The sequence below is a fragment of the Equus quagga genome, chromosome 7 (genome assembly GCF_021613505.1).
Source record: "Equus quagga isolate Etosha38 chromosome 7, UCLA_HA_Equagga_1.0, whole genome shotgun sequence".
Lineage (NCBI taxonomy): Eukaryota > Metazoa > Chordata > Mammalia > Perissodactyla > Equidae > Equus > Equus quagga.
The window spans coordinates 9,691,793-9,712,372 of record NC_060273.1 but is presented as its reverse complement, the minus strand read 5'-3'; the positions used below and the strand labels follow the sequence as shown (position 1 = coordinate 9,712,372).

Here is a 20,580-nt window from a genome sequence, read left to right as displayed (position 1 = left end):
AAAAAGAACTGGTAATATAATAAATTCCCTTGAATGCAAAAATATTTTCATTTATTTCATTGGCCTTAATGGTAAAATAAAAAATACCAGTGTTCTCTTTTTCTTCATTCACTCACATTCCTCATAATCCTTTCACTGAAATTGCTTTCCAGAAGGTCACCATGACCTAATTGCCCAAGAAAATGGCCTTTTATCATGTATTCTCCCCAACTTCTTCAGCATTTGGTGTGAACACAGCTTCATATCTCCACTCCTCAAGGGGGAACAAAGCACTCTTGTGATTTTCTTTTGCATCCTCAACTATTTCTCTTTCACTGGCTCTTTTTCCTCCTGTGCCCTAACTGAGGGTTTCCCCACAGCCCACTCTTCCTCTGTACTTCTTTTTGCCATCTCATCTGTTTCTACAGCTTTAACCATCACCTCACGACTTCCAAATTACCTTTAGTTCAGGAACCTTCTCTTCCATGTCCCAGATCCACTTAGACGTAGCCCTAAGCGTCAGACTCAAATACTGAAAAAGAATCTCGTATTATTCCTCCCAAATCTACTGCTCCTCCTGCCTTCCCAGGTTCTATTAACACCACCACCCATTTGCCCAGTTATTCACAACTTGGGAGTAATCTGAATTTCCCTCCTTGTATATCCAATTTTCTGTCAAATCTTACACTTTGTCCTCGCTGCTATCACCCTAATATCAGACCTCAATACCTAGAAAACCACACTAATTTCCTACGCTTGTCAACCTAAGCCCTGTCTCAGGCCATTCCAATGCACTCTTTGTTCTTTAAGGAAATACTAATAATGTCCTATATGGGCTAGGTGCTAAGGATACAATGGGAAGACAGCAGTTATAATTCTCCTACCACTAACTGGCTGTCTTCTGCCCTCTCAGAGCTTATCCTCAAACGGGAGAGCCGGTTATGGTAGAACAACCATGAAGGCGGCAGAGTTCCAGGAAGAAGTCACAGTATGCTGGAAGGTGTGAAAACGAGGGGAAACTGCAGAGCTGAAACCAGGATCTAAAGACCGAAGGGGTGAGTGGCACTGTATGAAGGCAGGGAGGCACCACATGAAGAGTGCCTGACGTGCTGAGGACGATCATATAATTTGTTTTTCACACCGGGACACTTTTTTCCCAAGACAAATGCTAAACCAGATAGGACACCAGACAACAGATGCAAACTCGGATATACAGAAGGCAAATCAAGGAATGTGTACCTCATCCTAACGACAGCAATAACAAAATGAAGGTGGTTAAGCACGACCAGGTGTGATATGGTCAGATCTGCACTTGGCAAAGATCACTCCAGCTGCAGGGCAGAGAACTGACTACAAGACGCCAACCCAGAGGAAGGAAGACAACTTAGGAGGCTGCTGCAGTAGGGTAGGGAAAAAATGATGGCCTGCACTATGAGGTGGAAGGGATAAAAAGAACTGGATAAATACAAGAGAGATGTCAGAGCAATAAATAACAAGACTTTGTTATTGACTATATTTGAAGGATGAGGAGAAGAGTTAAGGATGACTCCCATATTCGGGCTTCGGCAACTAGGCAGTTGGTGCCAACGACTGAGACAGAAAACAAGGAGGAGGAGGCTTGAGGGAAGAGGATGAGTTCATGGCGGGACGTGTTGGGTGTGAGGTCCTAACAGCACTTGTGTCAACACAGTCGACGGGTCTGAAGAGGGGAGGTCTACAAATTTCTATTAGTTACCTACGGATGCTGAACAAATCACCCCAAATTGATGGCTTAAAATAACAAACATTTATTATCTCTCAGTTTTTGTCAGTCAGGAATCTGGAAGCAGCACAGCTACATGGTTCTGGCTCTGGGTCCTTCAAGAGTTTGCAGTCATCTCAAGGTTCAACAGGGGTTGGGGAGCGGGGACCACTTCCAAGCTCACTCATGTGGTGGCTGGCAGGCCGCCTGAGTGGCCTCAGGACATGATAGCTAGCTTCGCCCAGAGCAAGCAAAGGAAAGAGGGAGGGAGGGAGAGATGGAGGGAAAAAGAACAGTCAAGGTGGAAACTATAGTCTCTTTATAACCTAATCTCAGAAGTGACATCTTATCACTTCCGCTATCTTCCATCTGATAGAAGCAAGTCACTAAGTCCAGGCCACGCTCAAGGGGAGGGGGAGGAAGCTCCGTAACTTAAGCATCAAAGAATTTGTGGGGCTGACACATTTTTTTAAACCAACACAATACCACAGCCAGATTATGAACTTTCCTAAAGCATAATTCCTCACCACCTCCTCATCTTCCCTACCAGCACTTCAAAACCCTTGTATCTGTCTGATTTCTCCAAAGGAAGCATGAACTCTCAGCTTGACAATGAATTCCTTCCTGAATCTACCATTCTAGCCTCATCTCCCAGCCCTCCCCTCGCACATCCCTGCTCCAGCCACTTACTACTTCCAAACACCATGGTGCTCTTTCACCTGGATTCATGCCCCTCTGGGCCTGGAAGTCTGGTTCTCAAACCTTCATTCAGGTGACACGACCCCTGACAGCCCTCATACTCTTCAGAATACTGGAAAACACTGATACATGAAACGTAACGTCACAATTCGTAATACCGTGCAAAAACTAATTCCATCTTACACTAGATTCTAGAATAGACAAGTGGGAGTAGCTGCCACAGATTTAGGAACATTTCTTCTCCAAGTCGCTTAAAGACAAGTCATTAGAGAGCAGCAGCAGCACGCCCCTTCCTCCAGCTTTGGCAACTATGAAAAGGGCATTTTTTTGCAAACAACGGACCTGGAAAGCCTCCTACTCCCATTCTTCAATCTCTCAAAATTTTCCATAGCTAAACATGTGCATAACATCCCCGGAAGGTTGCAGGAGAAAGAGGGAACAGCGGCCACCCCTGGGGACGCGGGGAGGGCGGCTTCCCAGCCTGTCGGCACCCGGCCTGCACGCCTGTGTCCGAGCTCTTACCTCCCGCCTCTGTAGGACCCCAGGCTCCCGGGACTGGCTCCGGGTCACCGTTCGGGCCCCACAGCGCTTAACGACGTGTCTGGTGGGTCCCGCGCATGATTCCACGGAATCCTCGCTAGCGGGGGCAGGTCCCCGTCACCCTGGCGTCCGAGGAGGCTGTGGCTGGGGCCGGCGGGCGGGCGCTGCGGCCGGGACCCCGCTCGCCCCACGCCCCCCGCGGCCTGCCCAAAGTCCTCTCCCGCCTCCGGGCGCTTGCTCGATTTCCTTCGTGGAAGAGGGAGAGCAAGGGGTCGTCAGGCTGCTCCCCGCGCCCCGCGAACACTGGGAGCCGCAGGGAAGGAGAGACGCTGCCTCCGGATACAGACTCAGACGCAGGGACAGCGACAAACCTATTCCCGCGCGCCCGCCAAACCCCTACGGCGCGGCGCCCTGGGATGACCCCGCGTTCCCGGAAGTGACGCAAAGCGTCCTGTCCCCGCCCCCTGACTTCCGGATACGCGCCCGAGCTCGCGCGTGCGCACGAGGAGCCAGCTCCGAGCTTCCGTTCGTGCGTCTGCACGAGGTGGGAGCGACATGGACACCTCGGCTGCGACCCAGGCGTCCGCCTCAACCGCGGCCTCAGCCACGACTCCAGCGACCCCGGCCGCCCTGGAGCAGCTGGACACAGAGCAGGTGAGTGGCCCCTGGGGAGGGCGGTTCGGAAGCGGGGAGGCCGTGGCCTTGTGAGGCGCGGTGTGGGCTCCGCGCCCCCGGGGGAGGCCGCGGTCGGCCGTGCGCTCCGCCTGCCCGCCCGTTTAGACGCGCGGTGGGCGCCCGCTTCCCGCAGCCCTGCGGCCTGGGCCTCTTGAATCGGATTGCAGGTCGAACTTGGGGTTCTGGGGTGAGATCCACCCAGCCCTGCTTCCTCACCGTTTGGTTTGAGCCAAGTCGCTTAATTTCCCCAGCCTGGTATTTAAAGGGGGCTCCGCTACCCTCCGCTTTCCAGGATCGGGGGAGGTAATGCATGCAACGCGCTGTGGCCAGGGGCCGGCACATAGTAGGTGCGCGGTGAATGCTAGTGGCAGCGTGTATGGCGCTTTTACTGGGATCGCTGCCTTCATCATTGAGGGCAGAGGGAGCGTGTTCCATCTCGCAGCGTTTTATGTAAAAGAGACGCTTTGCTGTATTCGAGTGCTAGAAGCGGGTACGAAGGCGGTCTCTGATGGATCTTACATTCCTTTGAGCGCAGTTTGCGCGATCCTAATAGATACGATTGTGGAGGTTGCCTATTAGAATGGACTTTGAGCAGAAAAAGAAAAAGGTATAGGGAGGGGGCAAATGCTAAATTAGATGGACATTTAATTCGTTTGTGTATCTCCACCTTGCAGATTAAAAAGGCAGTGGACGCTCTGTTGGCACATTCCAGGTCCAGGAAAAACACGAATGGATTGCTTTTGAATGAAAATGAAAATTTCTTTTTAATGGTGGTGTTATGGAAGATTCCAAGTAAAGAACTCAGGGTCAAATTGTAAGTTCTGATTTTCTGCATTTGCTGATCTTATCTGCTTGGCCGTTCTTTATAACTTTAACAGTTACAACTTAGTTTCTGATGGGAACTTTGCAAACTCAAAATAAAAATCTGAGCTGAAATAAATAATTGTGCCGTTAAAAACCATAGGAATTCAGGCATGCTTAAATTTTCTAGAAATTTTCACGAGTTTTCTGGGGGGTTGGTGGACAACTAACCTAAGCAGTTCTTTTGCAACCAAGGCTGGTTTTTGAGAGAACACAGGTAGAATAAATTGAACAGCTTTTATGTTTTCCTAGAATCTGTTATCTTTCCAAGTCAAGCTATTTCCAAGCTAAAATTCCTGAGGCCCCAGGCTTGCTCCTTTATACAGAGATTGTTGAAAACTTGGCCGTGAACTCCTTGTGGAAAAGAAACTTGTGGCAATTACACATTCTTACTGTTAGGAGCCTTAGGTTAGAAATGCCGTCTTTGTAGAGTTGCCAGTTTAGCGAATAGAAATAAGAGTAATTTTTTAGTATAAGTAGGTCCCATGTAATATTTGAGACATGGTTATACAAAAAAAAAAAAAGATTCAGATTTACCTAGGTGTCCTGTATTCTATCTGGCAATCCTGCTTCTCTGTGGAGTCCTTTGTTTCCTAAGTGTCAAAAAGCCAGCTCTGTTAGAGAAAGCAGTGTGTGGGATAGCTGTTTCTGTTCTTTTCCCCCATAAAAGGGCAAGGGGGGCAGAATGTTACAAGTTGGAAAGACCCTTTGGACCCTCCGACTCTCTCTTAACCAATCTTTGCAAAGCTGCCCCAGCCAGATTGCCTTCATCACTGCTTTAATGTATCCCGCATACACCGTATATTCCACACCATTATGCACCCAGTTTCTCCCTTCTGGAAAGCCCTCTCACTTTCTCCAGGATGTTTTCCCAACTGCCCTCCTCTTGGTGATTTCTTCCACTTGGCATCTTCGCAGCACTTAAACCTTCTCATCTGGCAAGTCACGCTGCTGTATGTTGCTCACTCTCCTTAAACTAAGAAAGTGTTTCCTCAGAATGTGTGGGCCTAGGAAATGAGTTAAACCTTTTTTTAAGACTCAACAATAATCAGCGCATGTTTGCTGGTCGGTCCTTCTGGTTTGCTCCATGTTTTCTGTTTCAGCTCTAGAGAGTTATGTTGTTGATGGAGCTCAGTTTTCTGCCAGGTACAGTTCTGAATCGGAACTGCCCTGACGGAGCTAGATATAGTATGCATGCGTATGTAGCAATGTATAAAATAATAATAATTACATACGCACTATTTTGGGTGTCTTTGATTATATTTTAACTCTTCTTATATCCCAAATAATTGATGTTTTGGTCTGTGGATATTTTGGTGATTTGGATATTTTCGGTGATTTACTTGAATCTTAAATCTCTTCTCTGTGCCATCGAAAAGTAGATATATTTTTAAATGTTCCCGGTAGAGTATTTGCTTAAACAGCGCAAATGAAGTTTATTGAAATAATAGTGAGTTTATTGTTTTCTGTCTTTTTGTGTCTTCTGAATATAAATATTCATTTTGACCGTTATATCGCTTTAATCCTTGGCTGCTTCTCATGTGTTTTGCAGGGCCTTGCCCCATGGTATTCGATCAGATTTAGCAGACATCTGTTTATTTACCAAGGACGAACCCAATGTAACTCCTGAAAAGACAGAAAATTTTTATAAAAAGCTTTTGAACAAGCATGGAATTAAAACCATTTCTCAGGTAGGAAACAGGTTAATACTTTTGAGACAATTAAAAGACTGGATTCAGTTGACGTGATAAGTAATACATTCCTATATTACTGAGTATTTTTCTCTCGGGAATTTAATTTTCTCTGTTTAATTTAGTTCTCATTGGCTTTAGGCAGGGCATATTTCATCTTCCCCGTGATGGATGAGCCCTCAAGGTTTGTTGACCTAAAGGATCAATGTGTGTGTCCGTAACTTTTGTATCTTGAAGATTTGATGGAAGCTTCCTCCATCCGGTCGTTCCTCTGTATCCGGAGCTCCTGCGTTTGCCTCTGACTCCACTTCTCGCCCTGTTCTGTAGTTGTTGGGGTAGTTTCTTTAGCTGAACTCCCCACCTGTTGGCTCTGTCCCCCAGCGTTTAGCCTAGTCCCTGGCACACCGTGGATACTCAACATGGCTCAAGGACATGTTAAAGTCCGAACACAAATTGTTGCCCAAGTATCTCTTCTTCTCTCTCTTGTTCAGGTTCTTAGCTTTTTGTGCGTTTACTCTTTCTTATGTTTTCTAGATTATCCCCCTCCGGACTTTAAAAAAGGAATATAAAGCCTACGAAGCCAAGCTGCGCCTCCTGGGCAGCTTCGACCTGTTCCTCACTGACGCGCGAATCAGGCGGCTGCTGCCCTCCCACCTAGGGAGACATTTCTATAACAGGAAGAAGTGAGTTTCAGGGAAGCGACTGGCCTTCAGCAGCACGACACTTACCGGTGTACGTGCATTGTGCCCTAACTGCCTGTGTGTTGTTACAGAGTTCCAATCCCTGTGAATCTTCTGGCCAAGAATTTATCCAGAGAGATCAACGCGTCTATAGGTGGCACTGTCCTAAACATCTCCAAGAGTGGTTCTTGCAGGTAGGGAAAATGCATTAATGTGCACCTGTGTTTAATCTTGTGTTTCTTTTTTTTTTTTAAAGATTTTATTTTTCCTTTTTCTCCCTAAAGCCCCCTGGTACATAGTGGCATATTTTTAGTTGTGGGTCCTAGTTGTGGCGTGTGGGACGCCACCTCAGCATGGCTTGATGAGCGGTGCCATGTCCGGGCCCAGGATTCGGACCAGGGAAACCTTGGGCCGCCGAAGTGGAGTGCGTGAACTTAACCACTCGGCCACGGGGCCGGCCCCTGATCTTGTGTTTCATAGTGATTGCATGAAGTCTTTTTCACAAGATGGGGCTAATAAAACTAGATCCTTCTGTTAAAACTGTAATCCATTCTTTAGAGGGATCTAGTTCTCCAGAACAGTGCTGTCCTATAGAACGTGCCGCAGTGGTGGGAATGCTCTGTATCTGCTCTGTTTCAGACGGGAGTTGTTTGCCATAAGTGGCTGTTGAGCATTTGAAACGTGGGTCCAGTGGCTGAGAAGCTGAATTTCTAATTTTATTTGATTTTAATTAACGTAAATATAAATAGGCCCCTGTGGCTAGTGGCTAATGGACAGGGCGCCTCTAGATAGTAGGGAAGGCGAGAAGAGTAGGAAGAGGCTTAGAGAACATTGGCAGTTCTGGGCTTTCGTGTTGACTGACCTTGTATCATCCTTTCCTGTGAAGACCGCTGCCTCGGGCGTGGTTTACCTCTTGTTAAGGAATTCTGCGTCCATCCTGTCTCATCGGCCTGTCTGGGCTCTTTGCATTGTCGCATTGATTGCATCTCACCCAGGATACTGAGCGAGTGGAGCCGCACCCCTGGCCTTAGATACCAGATAAGACTTTTGGGGGCAGCAGTTGCTTCCCAGCTTCCAGGGAACAGAGAGTGCAGCCCAGCCTTGTTTATTAGGCTGAGAGGCGGGTGAAGTGTGAGCACATGGCAGTGTAGAGGGGAGAGGGGTAGTTGTAAACATATTCAAAATCATGTTGTAAAATACTTGATCTGGTGACTGGGATGGACAGCTGCCAATAGGGCAGAGCTCTAGGGTACAGCCCTTAGAAACCTCTCATAGAAACCCCTGGAGCCCATGTGTTCCCAGTAGTCACGCACACCATAAAACAGGACTAGCAAGATGTTTTGGCTCTGCTCGCCAGGGAGGCCAGCCCTCAGCAGAGTGTCTTCAGGTAGGCCAGAGTAGGGGATGGCTGGGCAGGACAGGTGGGTTCTGGTGTTGCCTTCTGCCTGCAGGTGGGAAGACCCCGCGTTGGGTATAATTAAGCAGCTGAGAAGAGTGGGCGGTGAGACCTGGACCCCCCACTCTTTGGTTATAGGCTGACATCAAAGTCTTGGCTCATGGGATCAGTGAGTAGCCGGGAGGAGGGGGCAGCACCATGAAGGCAGATAAAGGAGTAGCAGTCTCCCGCCCCTGGGCTTTTTCCAAGCCCAAACCCACAGTTTAAGGAAAATTGTGGACAACGGATAAAAAGCAATACAAAACGTATACCATTCCTTCATCTCCTTTCCCACCCTTTCCCACCACGGTGGTTTTCTATCCTCCTCCTCCTCTCCCTCCCTGGCCCCAGTTCTTGCTGTCTTTCCACTGGGAAGCCAAGGGTGCGCTTGCAGGTAGGTGGCAGGGGGCACACAGTGGGCACAGCCCCCGTCTTTGGCTGGAGGGAGGTAGGAGCACCAGCCTCTGTCATCCTCATTCTATAGATGCCCAGCCAACAGTGAGCCTGCCGTTTGGTTCCCAGGGTGGGGAGGTTGGGGGCTGGCAGGGACAGACGGACCCCGTGGCTGAGCTGTGGGCACTTCTGGGCTTCCCCCTTGGCTTATGTCTGCACTCTGCTTCAGCTGAAAGGGCGGTCTTGCTCTTGGCCGGAAGACGCTATTACACGAGCGATGAGAACTGCTTTAGAGGTGGCAGCTGGCTCAGAGCAGTGGAACTGTGAAGATGGCAGGGGGACCTTCCGGGGGTAGTTCTTTCAGAACAGCCACTCCTGGGGTAACTGCCCTCAGAGAAGCTGAGGGCCGACTCCCTGCCCTGTGGTTTCTAGACTGAGGGTAGAGCTCCTGGCCCTGCCCACTGACCCTCCCAGCCTCGCGCATTAGGTGGCACCTTCTCGATCACCAGCTTGCGTGACACATTGCAGGAGAGAGTGTTTTTAGAACACAAAAGATGATAACCTTCCTTTAAAATATATTTAGAACCTAAAGATTTTAAGGTTTCTACCTTTAAAAAAATTTTAAGATTGTGCATTTACGTTTTTCACATACCTGCCTGTGCTTTATTTTGAAAACAAATGATTTTTCAGTCTTTTTCTCTAATATTTGATTCAATTTCAGTACTATCCGCGTCGGTCACACTGGAATGCAGGTTCAGCACATCGTGGAAAACATTGTTGCTGTCACGAAACGGCTTTCACAGAAATTGCCAGAGGTACAGTCCTGCAGACGCATCAACTCATCGTTCATTTAAAAGAAGTGAAACGTGGAGTTGATGTTGCTCTTTTCTGTGTTTCAGAAGTGGGAGAGTGTGAAACTCTTGTACGTGAAAACTGAGAAATCGGTCGCCCTTCCCATCTTCTCTTCATTTGTCAGCAGTCAAGATGAAGCCAAAGGCGTGTGCACTCCTAGTCAGAAGAAAAAAGTTAGTAGGATTTTAAATACTGGACAGGCTTAATGGAGGATAGAAACGGCCCCAAGAAGAGGGAAGTGGTGCCCTCCTGCCTGCCTTTCAGTGTTTTCCCAGCGCTGTGCCTCTGGTCACTGTTCCCGCTTTACACATGAGACTAGTAGTGTTGGAGCGAGTCAAGTACGCTAAGATGTTGATGTCTGGTATTTAGAGATAAGTGCATACTTACTTTTTAATTTCTCCTAAAAGGGCTAATTAGGTTTTGGAGAGGGCTGTGCAGTGGCAAGAGGAGCTAAGAGAGGAAAACCACAATCTAGTTTATTAAGTACTTTGTTACTTACGGGCCAAACTTAAGGCTGTGTTAGGCTAACAGAGACCTCTTGGTTTTGGTTTGAGGTTTCAGGGCTGCTGGTGCTGTTGCAGAAGAAGCCAGAAGGGGAGAAAATCACACTTTTTGCTATTGGTCGGACCGGTCTGCTAGCTTCCTAATTCTTTCTTCAGCCATGTTAATTGTGTCCACTGAGTTTTCAAATTTATTCTTTATTTTTTAATTCTAGAAGTTCCCTGCTTTGTCCTTTTTCAGGTTGGCTTTACTTTCTTTGGTTTCTCGTTGTCTGTAAATAGTCTCCCAGTTTTTCTGATTTCTTGGAATGTGTTGAGCATCGTTGTTGGATGTCTGTCTGATAACTCACGTAGGAGAAGCCTTGGTGGTTGGCTCTGCCTGCAGCTTCCTTAGGTCCTTGGTAATCTTTGTGTCATGGTCATTGCACTTGGAAAATTATTTGTAGAAATAATTTGAGGTGTCAGATGAAGACCCTTTCTCTGGAGGATTCACATCTACGTTGGCCAGGCCCCCTGGGCCGCTCTGCCCGGGACCACCTGAGAGCACGTTCAAGGCTTTGAGTTCCCCTGCATGACTCAGAGCCAGCCTTGGCAGTACCCTCACAGCCCCCCTCCTGTTGTCTTGCCCCTGCGGGTGTGACTCTCCGGAGGTCCAGCTTACTGAGGGGGGGGTGGGAGGGGTTCCTCTTGGAATCCCTGCCTGGTGTGGGCTGTGGCCACTGGGTTTGATTTCTCGCTGTTCTCCCGCCCCCAGTACCACGTAGCTGTTGGAACAGAAGTTAGGGATCAGCACACACGCTCGGGGCAAAAATGGCTTCTGGCTCACCTACCCCACTGGGTCTTTGATTTGAATTTCTTATAGTTTGTTCAACTCATCAGTGCTTTTATGGAAAAAAAATTGCTTTTTTACTGTTTTATCCCACTTTCTTACTTGTTTTCTTTGGGAGGCTGACCCAACATAAGACAGACTGCTGTTATTGGAAGCAGGAAGTCGGAGTTTTTTGCCATTTGTCAGCTGATTTGGTGGAGGACCTTGCGAGGATTTTGGAGTTGCTAAAATGGAATTGGGGCCCTGTTGTAGATGCTGTTTCACAGGACTCTGGTGAGGATGCTGGGCCTCTAGCTGCGTAAACTTTGTACAGTTTTAACTCCAGCCACAACCTGAGGCAGGGAAAAAGTCAGGTTTGGGGGTGAGACGGGAGAGTGTAACAGCTTTATTGAGCTGTAATCCACGTCACATACTATACAGTTCAGGATCATTCTTAACTCACCTATAAGTGAGACTCACTGCGTCCTTAGATGCCTGGATTCTGCACAGTGACACGTAATTGAGCGCGTAAAGTACGTGTTTGGCCATGACTCACAGGCACAGGGGAGTTGGGGTTCAAATGCTGGTAGTGGGGTTTGTTTGCTCGGAGCTCGTTCAGGTCAAGGCCCCTTCAGGGAGCTCATGAACCCCCAGAACTGCAGGTGCTAAGTCTGTGCCATCTATTTACCAACAAAAGGATCTCCTACTAAAATTATGCTGGGCTTTTTTGGTAGGAAGCAAAGAAAAAACAAAAAAGAAGAGAATATTTTGACAAACAAACGGCGAAGAAAAGAAACAAGGGGCCCACGAGATGGGCTGAGAAGAAGGCTAAAGCCGTCCCAGCTACAGAGCAGGCGGCCCCTGCCACTGGTGTTCCAGCGAAGGGTCCTGCACTCCAGAAGGCGGAGACCCCAGAGCATGAGAAGACAGAGGCCAGCGGAGGAAGAGCCCAAGTTAAAGTGCAGGACGAGTCTGAAGATGAAATTCCAGTGCTGGTACCACTGGGGAAAACTCCCGCGAAAGAAAACGTGGAGGTATCTGTATTAACGTTTAATGGTCGTGACGATTGAGTCCGCAGCCCTCGGGGTCAGCTGAGCACTGCTGAGTGAAGGAGGTCGGAGTGTTACACAGGTGGGGGCCATCGTTTGTAGAAATCTGTTTCAGGTGAAACCTCTTCTACCACACATTTTGAAGTCATAGATGAAAAGTCCCGAGAACCCTGGAGATAGTTTACCCTTCTTTTAAATATTGGAATGATGTGTAGTAAACACAACCTTTTACGTACCTTGGAATCCAGGGAGACTTGACGTGTTAATAATTGTGAGAAACATTGCCCGTGGTGTGAGGAAGCAGGCCTGGGCGGACCCTTGGACAGTGGTTCGGTTTCTGGAGGTGAGGTGAGTCCTGGATCAGCGCAGAGTTAGTCGTGGGAAACATAGCTGGCGACTGGAGCCGGCCTCTGAACGCTTCGGACACCCGCCGCCCAGGGTCCTCAACAGAGATCTGACTTCATGGGTTTCAGAGGGGATCATTTCAAAGAACTGAGTTTTTATTTTTTGATTCTTTGATGTTTTTACTCATTCGTATAGTATCCATCCAGCTGTTGGTGCAGACCTCTTGAAAATAAGTGGGGAGTAGGTCCCTAAGAGACTAACAGGCGGCCCTCACAGGGGTGCAGAGGAGACTCATCGTAGCTCAGGGCACAGCCTGCGCCAGGTGTCCCAAGGCTGTTACAGCACTTAACCTATTCTTGTGTTTTGTCCTAACAGTGAGCCTTAAAATCTCCAATGGTAGTAAAATTTTCATCTGCTAGTGAAAGTGCCCCCAAAGTGCTACTGAGTTGTTTTGGGGGGGTTTTTTTTCGCTGAGGAAGATTGGCCCTAAGCTAACATCTGCTGCCAATCTTCCTCCTCTTGTATGTGGGTTGCTGCCACAGGATGGCCACTGAGAGACAAGCAGTGTAGGTCCGTCCGTGCTCAGGAACCCATCCTGGGCCACCAAAGCAGAGCACGCCAAACTTAACCCCTAGGCCACCAGGGCTGGTGTTGAGTTTTTTAATATACTTGAAATTAACAGAAATGATCCGTATATTAACTGTAAGCAAGTATAATTGTTTTTAGAAAAAGTAAGCTGTTATAATTTCTTCTAAAGGGACTGGCTATCATATGTTGGAAATTGAAGATTGGAGAGCATAGCTGACTGGGGGGGTGTGTCACGAGCTGTCGAGGCGTTCATGTCCTTGAACCCAAGTGGGAAACATGATCAGGGTAGTAATATACTGAAGTTTCATCTTCATTCACCCTAGAGGCAAAAACGAGAAAATGTCATGTGCCCTCGCAGTAGTGTTTGTAAAGGTATTTGAGCTAACGTTTAGTAAGAGTTTATAGTGCTTAGGAAATATAGAAGAAATATTTGGGAAAAGGGCATAATGCTTGGCTTTAAAATACATGCATACTCATGGGGGAAGGTTGTAAATAATAGTTTGCTCTGTGATAGAGTTATTAGGGAGTTTTATGTTTTTGATGTTTTTCAAATTTTCCATAATCTGTTGATTTGTATTTACTCAAAAACAGAGTGTTGTTTGGTTGGTTGTTTCGGTCTATATGAGCTACATCTGCATGTGACAGAGTCCCCTGCTAGGAGGTTGGGTCAGCAGCAGTCATCTGGGCACTTGGAAAATCCACGATTCCTGGCCTGTAACAGTCCCTCGGAGACCTCTGAATCTGACTTTGGGAAATGAGGTTTACGTCCACAGTTTGGGAACCCCCTGCCCTAAGCTGTGTGCAAGGGAAGAAGAATCAGGATTAGCTCATAGGTCCCCCTGCTCTGCTCCCAGGGGCGCTTCCGGGAGTCCCTACCCTCGGCCAAGGGGAAAGATGGTTTTCCTTTGGGACCAGGGAGACCCCCAGAGTCCTTTCTACAGTCATTGATAATGGAATACAGCTGCCTTTCAGAATGTCTGCGAGACAAAAAGAAAAGTCATTCCTCATTTCATCATGCTGCGGTGTACCTGTTGGGTGTTAATAATAAAAACAGTAACTCTTAGAATCACATTGTCAATTGGGTTTTTTCCCCCCGGATTTAACTTTCCTCTCTTTCTTAGATACAAAAGCATGCCACAGGAAAGAAGTCTCCAAAACAGAGTCCTGGCCCCAAAACACCTCGTGGGAAGAAGAGAAAGGCCGTCCCAGCTTCGGAGCCCCCGAAAGCTGCAGAGCCCGAGACCCCAGGTAAAGGCCCAGGGAAGAAGCCAAGAGTCAAAGAAGAGCTGGAGAAAGAAAGGAACTCCTCACTGGGGAAGAAAGACCCAAGGCAGACTCCCAAAAAGCCAGAGGCCAAGTTCTTCACGACTGCTGGTAAATCTGCCAGAAAAGCTTCCCACACCCCCAAACAGTGGCCCAAAAAAACCCAGGGTGCCCCAGTCGACCGAAATCAGTGACTCACCCGGAAGGAAGCCTCAGAGATCCCGAAGAGCTGTTGGCCCCCGTTGCAGCCTTCTCCAAGAGCGAGGCCTGGACTTAAAGATTTTGAAAACCCCCACAAGTAATTCTGGTCTATGTTCATGGGCGTCAGAAACAGTCGCTTGAAGTCAGTCCACTTTTTTTTATTGCTCTTCTGTGTATCTGCTAATGTAATAGCGGGAAAATACCCTGCTTCTCTGTGGTGGTGTTTTTATTATTAAAGTGTAACCTTTGCTCTCAGTGTGCTATAGGCATTCCATGTCTCGTTGGTTTTACTCCAATGCCTGTGATGTGGCCCTTTTCCTCCCCTGCTTTATGCCATGTATTCACAGACTCCATTACAGGAGTTTGTGCAGACGCTTCCAGAGCTGGTCTGCAGGCCACTGATGGGCCCGCTGCATGTGAATCAGCCGTGGAACTTAGGAGAAACTTGGGCTTCTTGGCATTCCTGCTGAGATGGTGTATCTCGGTGGGTCTTGGAAAAGACCCTGGAATCAAAATCAAAATAATTGATTCCAGGGCCCAGGTGGTGGTCGGCCAAGGTTGTCAGTCACTGAGTTAGCGCACGTTTGGTGAGGGGATTCCCATGGAGTTGTTCCCATAGAGGCGCCGCAAAGAACCCTGCGTGCTAGGGGCAAGTAAGCATTATCTTCCCGAAGGCTTCCACCTTCCAGCTCCCTCCTCACCCCATACAGCTTTCCTCTAGGAAGGAGAGCTCGGAGGGCAGACCGTTAAACTTTGGGTGATTGTCAGATATTTCTGAGGCAGTAAATGATTTCCCAGATCCTTGGCTTTTCACTGGATCTGAGTTGGGGTACACATCTCTAGCAGGAAGTGACGGATTCTCTGTAATACAGGAAAGGCCAAAGTGAGGCATGCTCGCAGAGATCACGTGGTCCAGAAGCATCGTGACGACAGGAATAAAAGATTGAGGTGGTTCTCCAGCAAGTCCTGGGGTCACTTCGGCATTGAGACAGCTTTTGCTTTTTAGCAGCACAAACTAATGTTAACTGTTATATCATGAAAGCCTCTCAAGTGCAAAATAATTTGCAATTCCACTGTCTTTTTAGGCTTAATTGACTTGTTTTCCATAAAAACCAGGTTCCACGGGAAGGTGGGCTGAGAGACTTGCTTCACTTTGTTCCAAGGTGAAGATTCACGTCTCCTGTCTTGCGTGGGGCCAACTCCTGTACAGAGTCATGTGCTCTGTTCTCAACACGACGAGTTCCTGGGGACCGAATGGCTTTTTAATCCCGCCCTCTGGCCAGATAAAGATTTTGCAACGCCAAGTGATTCTTTGAGCTGTTGCATACGGTGCGGATGTCTACCTTCCTGTTCTATGTGTGGCTCGCTTCGCTCTAATTCTCAGTGTTCTCTACTTTGCAAAAAGGTTTAAGTTTCTTGAGAAGAATGGTAGTTTTTTGACAATGGAAGGCCACACTTGAGGAATTGGTGATACTTATGAATCGCAACGAAAAAGTCCAAATCATGGTGCTAGATTTCCAAGGCTAACGAGTATAGGGGACAGCTGAGTGGTGGCAGAAGGGCTGTGAGCCAGTAGTGGTCCACCCAGGGCCCGGAGGGGCACTGGGAATCTGCAGTAGATGACACTTGTGGGTGAAGAGGTCTAGAACGCGGCTGATGTTTCGTTGGAAGTCAGAGCTGGGCTTCTGGATCCATCCTCCGTACTATCGAGATTTAGTGGAGAAAACCAGGTCTGGTGGGAGAAGTCTGTGACGTTTTTGTTTTGAAGAAATGTTTGAATTTTAGTTAATTTGTTTTTTAGGAACTGTAATGAGCATGAAAATGTTAATGTCTTTAAATGCCTTGAATGTATTTGACAGTTCAGTGTTTAATAAAGGTCACGTTGTATTTCATAGCCTCCTTGAGAAATATTTAAATGAAGATGCAAAGAAATTGCTGTCGTACCCTTATCCCCAGACTAAAAACCCTTTGTCTGCTTTCAGTTCATGGGTGTTCAAGGGTTTAAATAGCAAAGAAGTTTTTTTTTTTTGGTCATTTAATTAAATATTTGAAGGTTCTGCACTACCTACATTTTTTTTCTTAAGTTGCTACTGTTTTTCCTGCCTACAATTAGTGTGTTAATAGTCACACCACCAAGATTTCCAATTAGCACCATGAACCATAAGAAGCCCTCATTAACCCTTGGGTCTTAAAGGAATTAATGCATGTGATGAAAGACTGCAAATAAAATTTTGATTATAGTGATCATTGCCGTGTAATGGTCCTGGGAGAGAAAATGGCAAATTATTTGGGTGTTTATATTTAACTCCAGATTCTGTGTCTTGGTTCAACATTGTCTTAAAAGGATTAACGAGTTCCATTTGCTTAACTCAGGGAGTTTCCTATACTTGAAGTTCCAGGAAATAACCAGGGCACATGTATAATTTTGACTTACCTGAAAAATGTCTGTTAGCTTTCCAAAAGACATTGGCTGATAATGTGAATTTGACACAACTTTTCATTATAGGTTTCCCACAAAATCTGATGACACAGTCTCAGAAACTTCATTGAACTCAGCCAGTGAGCCACCAGGTTAACATCAGTTTTCATTCACTTGGGCATCCACGTATCCACGCATCCTTTAACCATTTAACCTACAAACTGCCGAGTACAGTACTGGGCTTGGCAGGCTAACAGGTTTTTTTTTTTTAAAGATTGGCACTTGAGCTAACAACTGTTGCCAATCTTTTTTTTTCTTTTTTCTGCTTTTTCTCCTCAAATCACCCCAGTACATAGTTTTCTATTTTCAGTTGTGGGTCCTTCTAGTTGTGGCATGTGGGACGCCACTTCAGCATGGCCTGATGAGCAGCGCCAAGTCCGTGCCCAGGATCCGAACCGGCGAAACCCTGGGCCGCCAAAGCGGAGCACACGAACTTAACCACTGGGCCACGGGGCCGGCCCCAGACTAATGGTTTGGAACTTAAAGTCCAGTGAGTGGCATCCTCAGAATTCTGCTTTGGGGCAGCATTTTGGCTGCAAGGAGGTGGACCCGGAGGCTGGGGAACTTCTCTTAATGTCTGTCAGTAACTGGTGTAAACTTAGAATGTGTGTTTCTGGAGGAAGTGCTGATGGGGATTATGGGAAGGAACTAGAAGAAGAACGACAGACCAGTGGAATAGAAGAGAGAGTCCAGAAGTACGCCCTTATATTTATGCTGAACTGATTTTCGAAGAGGGTGGCGAGACAATTCAATGAGAAAAAGTCCTTCCAGGAACGGCACTGGGGTGTCTGTTAGCCATACACCAAAGAATGAAGTTGGACCCTTAACAAACACCATATACACAAAAATTCAAAATGATCATAGGCCTAAATAGAAGAGCTTAAACTGTTAGAAGGAAACACAGGAGTAAATCTTCAGGACCTTGGATAAAACAATAGTTTCTTAGCTATGACGCCTCAAACAGAAGTGACAAAAGAAAAATTCAAACATTGGACTTCATCTAAATTTAAAATTTCTGTGCTTTAAAGGACACCATCAAAAAAGTGAAAAGACTACAGACGGAAATAGTGCAAATCATGACTTCATAAGAGTGTTGTATTTAAAATATACAAAGAACACTTACAACTCAATAATCAAAAGAAAATCCAATTTTTTAAATGAGCCAAGGCTCTGAATGGACACCTGCCCGAGGAAGCTCTGCGAATGGCCAACAAGCAAACGAAAGGATGATCAGCATCATTACTCGTCAGGAAGATATGGATGAACCACGGTGAGATCCTGCTTCACACCGCTAGGATGGCTATAAGCCAGAGGACGGACAATAACGAGACGGGTGTGGAGAAATTGGAACATTTGTTACCTTGCGGGTGGGGATATAAAATGGTGCAGCTGCTTTGGAAAACAGTCTGGCGCTTCCTGAAAGAGTTTAGCGTGGAGTTACTGTATCTATTCATGGGTGTATACCCTAGAGAATTAGGAACATATGTGCACAAAAAGACTTGTACGTGAATATTTAGAGTAGCGTTGTACATAATAGACAAGAATTGAAAACAACCCAAAGTCCATCCACTGGGGAATGGATAAAGAACACGTGATACAGATATCAGTTCAATGGAATATTATTCAGCCATAAAAAGGAATGACTTGGGGCCTGCCTGGTGGCGTAGTGCTTGGGTTCGCATGATGCACTTCAGCAGCCCGGGGTTCGTGGGTTTGGATCCCAGGCACAGACCTACACACTGCTCATCAAGCCATGCTGTGGCAGCAACCCATGTGCGAAATAGAGGAAGACTGGCACAGATACTAACTCAGGGCCAATCTTCCTCACCAAAAGAAAAAACAAAAGGAATGACTGGGGCCAGCCTGGTGGCACAGCGGTTAAGTTTGTGTGCTCTGCTTTAGCAGCCTGGGGTTTGCTAGTTCAGATCCCTGGTGTGGACCTATGCACCACTTACCAAGCCATGCTGAGGTGGCGTCCCACATATAAAGTAGAGGAAGATAGGTGCAGATGTTAGCTCAGGGCTAATCTTCCTCAAAAAAAAAAAAAAAAATGGAATGACCTACTGATACATGCTGCAACATGGATGAACCTTGAAACACTATAGTAAGGAAAAAGGAGCCAGACACAAAAACCATATATTCTATGGGTTTGGACAAGTGTATCACGACATGTATCCACCATGATAGTATCATACAGAGAGTAATTTCACTGTCCTAAAAAGTCTTCTACACTCTGCCTATTTATCTCTGCCTCCGCCCAACCCCTGGCAGCCACTCGTCTTCTTACTGTCTCCATAGTTTTGCCTTTTCCAGAATGTCATATAGTCGGAACTCATACAGTACGGAGCCTTTTCAGACTGGCTTCTTCCACTTAGTAACAAGCATTTAAGTTTCCTCCATGTCTTTTCATGGCTTGATAGCTCATTTCCTTTTAGTGCTGAGTAATATCTGTTGTCTGGATGAACCACAGCTTATGCCTCCATTCACTGGCTGAAGGACATCTTGGTCACTTCCAAGTCTTTGGCAATTATGGATAAAGCTGTGATAAACATCTGTGTGCAGGCTTTTGTGTAGACACAAGTTTTTGACTCCTTTAGAGAAATACCAAGGAGTACAATTGCTGGATCATATGATAAAAGTATGTTTAGTTTTGTAAGAAGCTGCCAAACTGTCTTTGAAAGTGGCTACACTGTTTTGCATTCCCACCGGCAACAGATGAGAGTTCCTGTCGCTCCACGTCCTCAGGAGCACGTGGTGTTGTCAGTGGTCCAGACATTGGCCATTCTGACAGGTATGTAGTGGGATCTCATTGTCGTTTTAACTTGCTTTTCCCTGATGACATGTGATGGGGAATATACTTATTTGTTATTGAGGTATCTTCTTTGGTGAGGTGTCTGTTAAGATCTTTGGCTCATTTTTTAGTCAGGTTGTTTGTTTCCTTATTACTGACTTTTCAGAATTCTTTGTATACTTTGGATAGCAGTGGTTTATCAGATGTGTCTTTTGCAAATATTTTCTCCCAGCCTGTGGCTTGCCTTCCCATTCTTTTCAGGTATTCTCTTTTGAAACCACCATAAATAAACTTTTGTGCTTGTTTTTTCCATTTCTGAAATGGGAAGACTGCCACGAAATATTTTTCATGTGCTCTGCACTCTTTAGTCTGAAAATCTGTGAATGATATCCATAGTCCCACCTCCCAAACATAAGCACAGTTAACATTTTCATATTTTGATATATTTTCTTACAATACTTTTTCCTATGCATAAGTATTTTTTTTTCTTCTAGTCTATATTTTCCAAGATTTCTTTAGTGAAATTATTTTGCAATGGACAAATGCCAGCACTCCTTCACTTTACTCCCTCAAATGTCTGTCATTAAGACCACAGAGAAATTGTTAAGAAATCCTTGTGGGTGGGGTCTTCTGAATAGTGCCAGCTTCTGAATAGTGCACGCTGCAGACCTGCTTAATTGGAATTATACTTGGTGGGACCTAGGAATCTGTGTTTTTTAACAAGAGGCCAGGTGATTCTTATGCTCAGGGCACGTTGACAAACACTGGTATCAAGTACATGGTAGCTAGAAGTTGCCTCTACTTAGAAGTAATATCTTGGGGCTGGCCCTGTGGCTGAGTGGTAAAGGTCACGTGCTGTGCTTTGGCAGCCCAGGGTTTGCCAGTTTGGATCCTGGTCACGGACCTAGCACCACTCATCAGGCGATGCTGTAGAGCGTCCAACATAGAAGAGCTAGAATCACCTACAGGTAGGATATACAACCACGTACTGGGGCTTTGGGGAGAAACAA

At 46.5% G+C, this 20,580-nt stretch overlaps 1 protein-coding gene across 1 annotated transcript; it reads left to right on the top strand.

Annotated features, from left to right (window-relative positions):
- Positions 1–3,455: 3,455 nt before the first annotated feature.
- RSL1D1 (ribosomal L1 domain containing 1) lies at positions 3,456–14,569 on the top strand. The gene is given in 10 exon segments (XM_046665215.1): positions 3,456–3,613; positions 4,309–4,448; positions 6,048–6,186; positions 6,721–6,869; positions 6,959–7,060; positions 9,416–9,509; positions 9,594–9,719; positions 11,589–11,888; positions 13,958–14,248; positions 14,250–14,569. Coding segments are annotated over 10 exon segments (1,632 nt in total). The 5' UTR covers positions 3,456–3,514; the 3' UTR covers positions 14,442–14,569.
- The last annotated feature ends 6,011 nt before the right edge of the window (positions 14,570–20,580 follow it).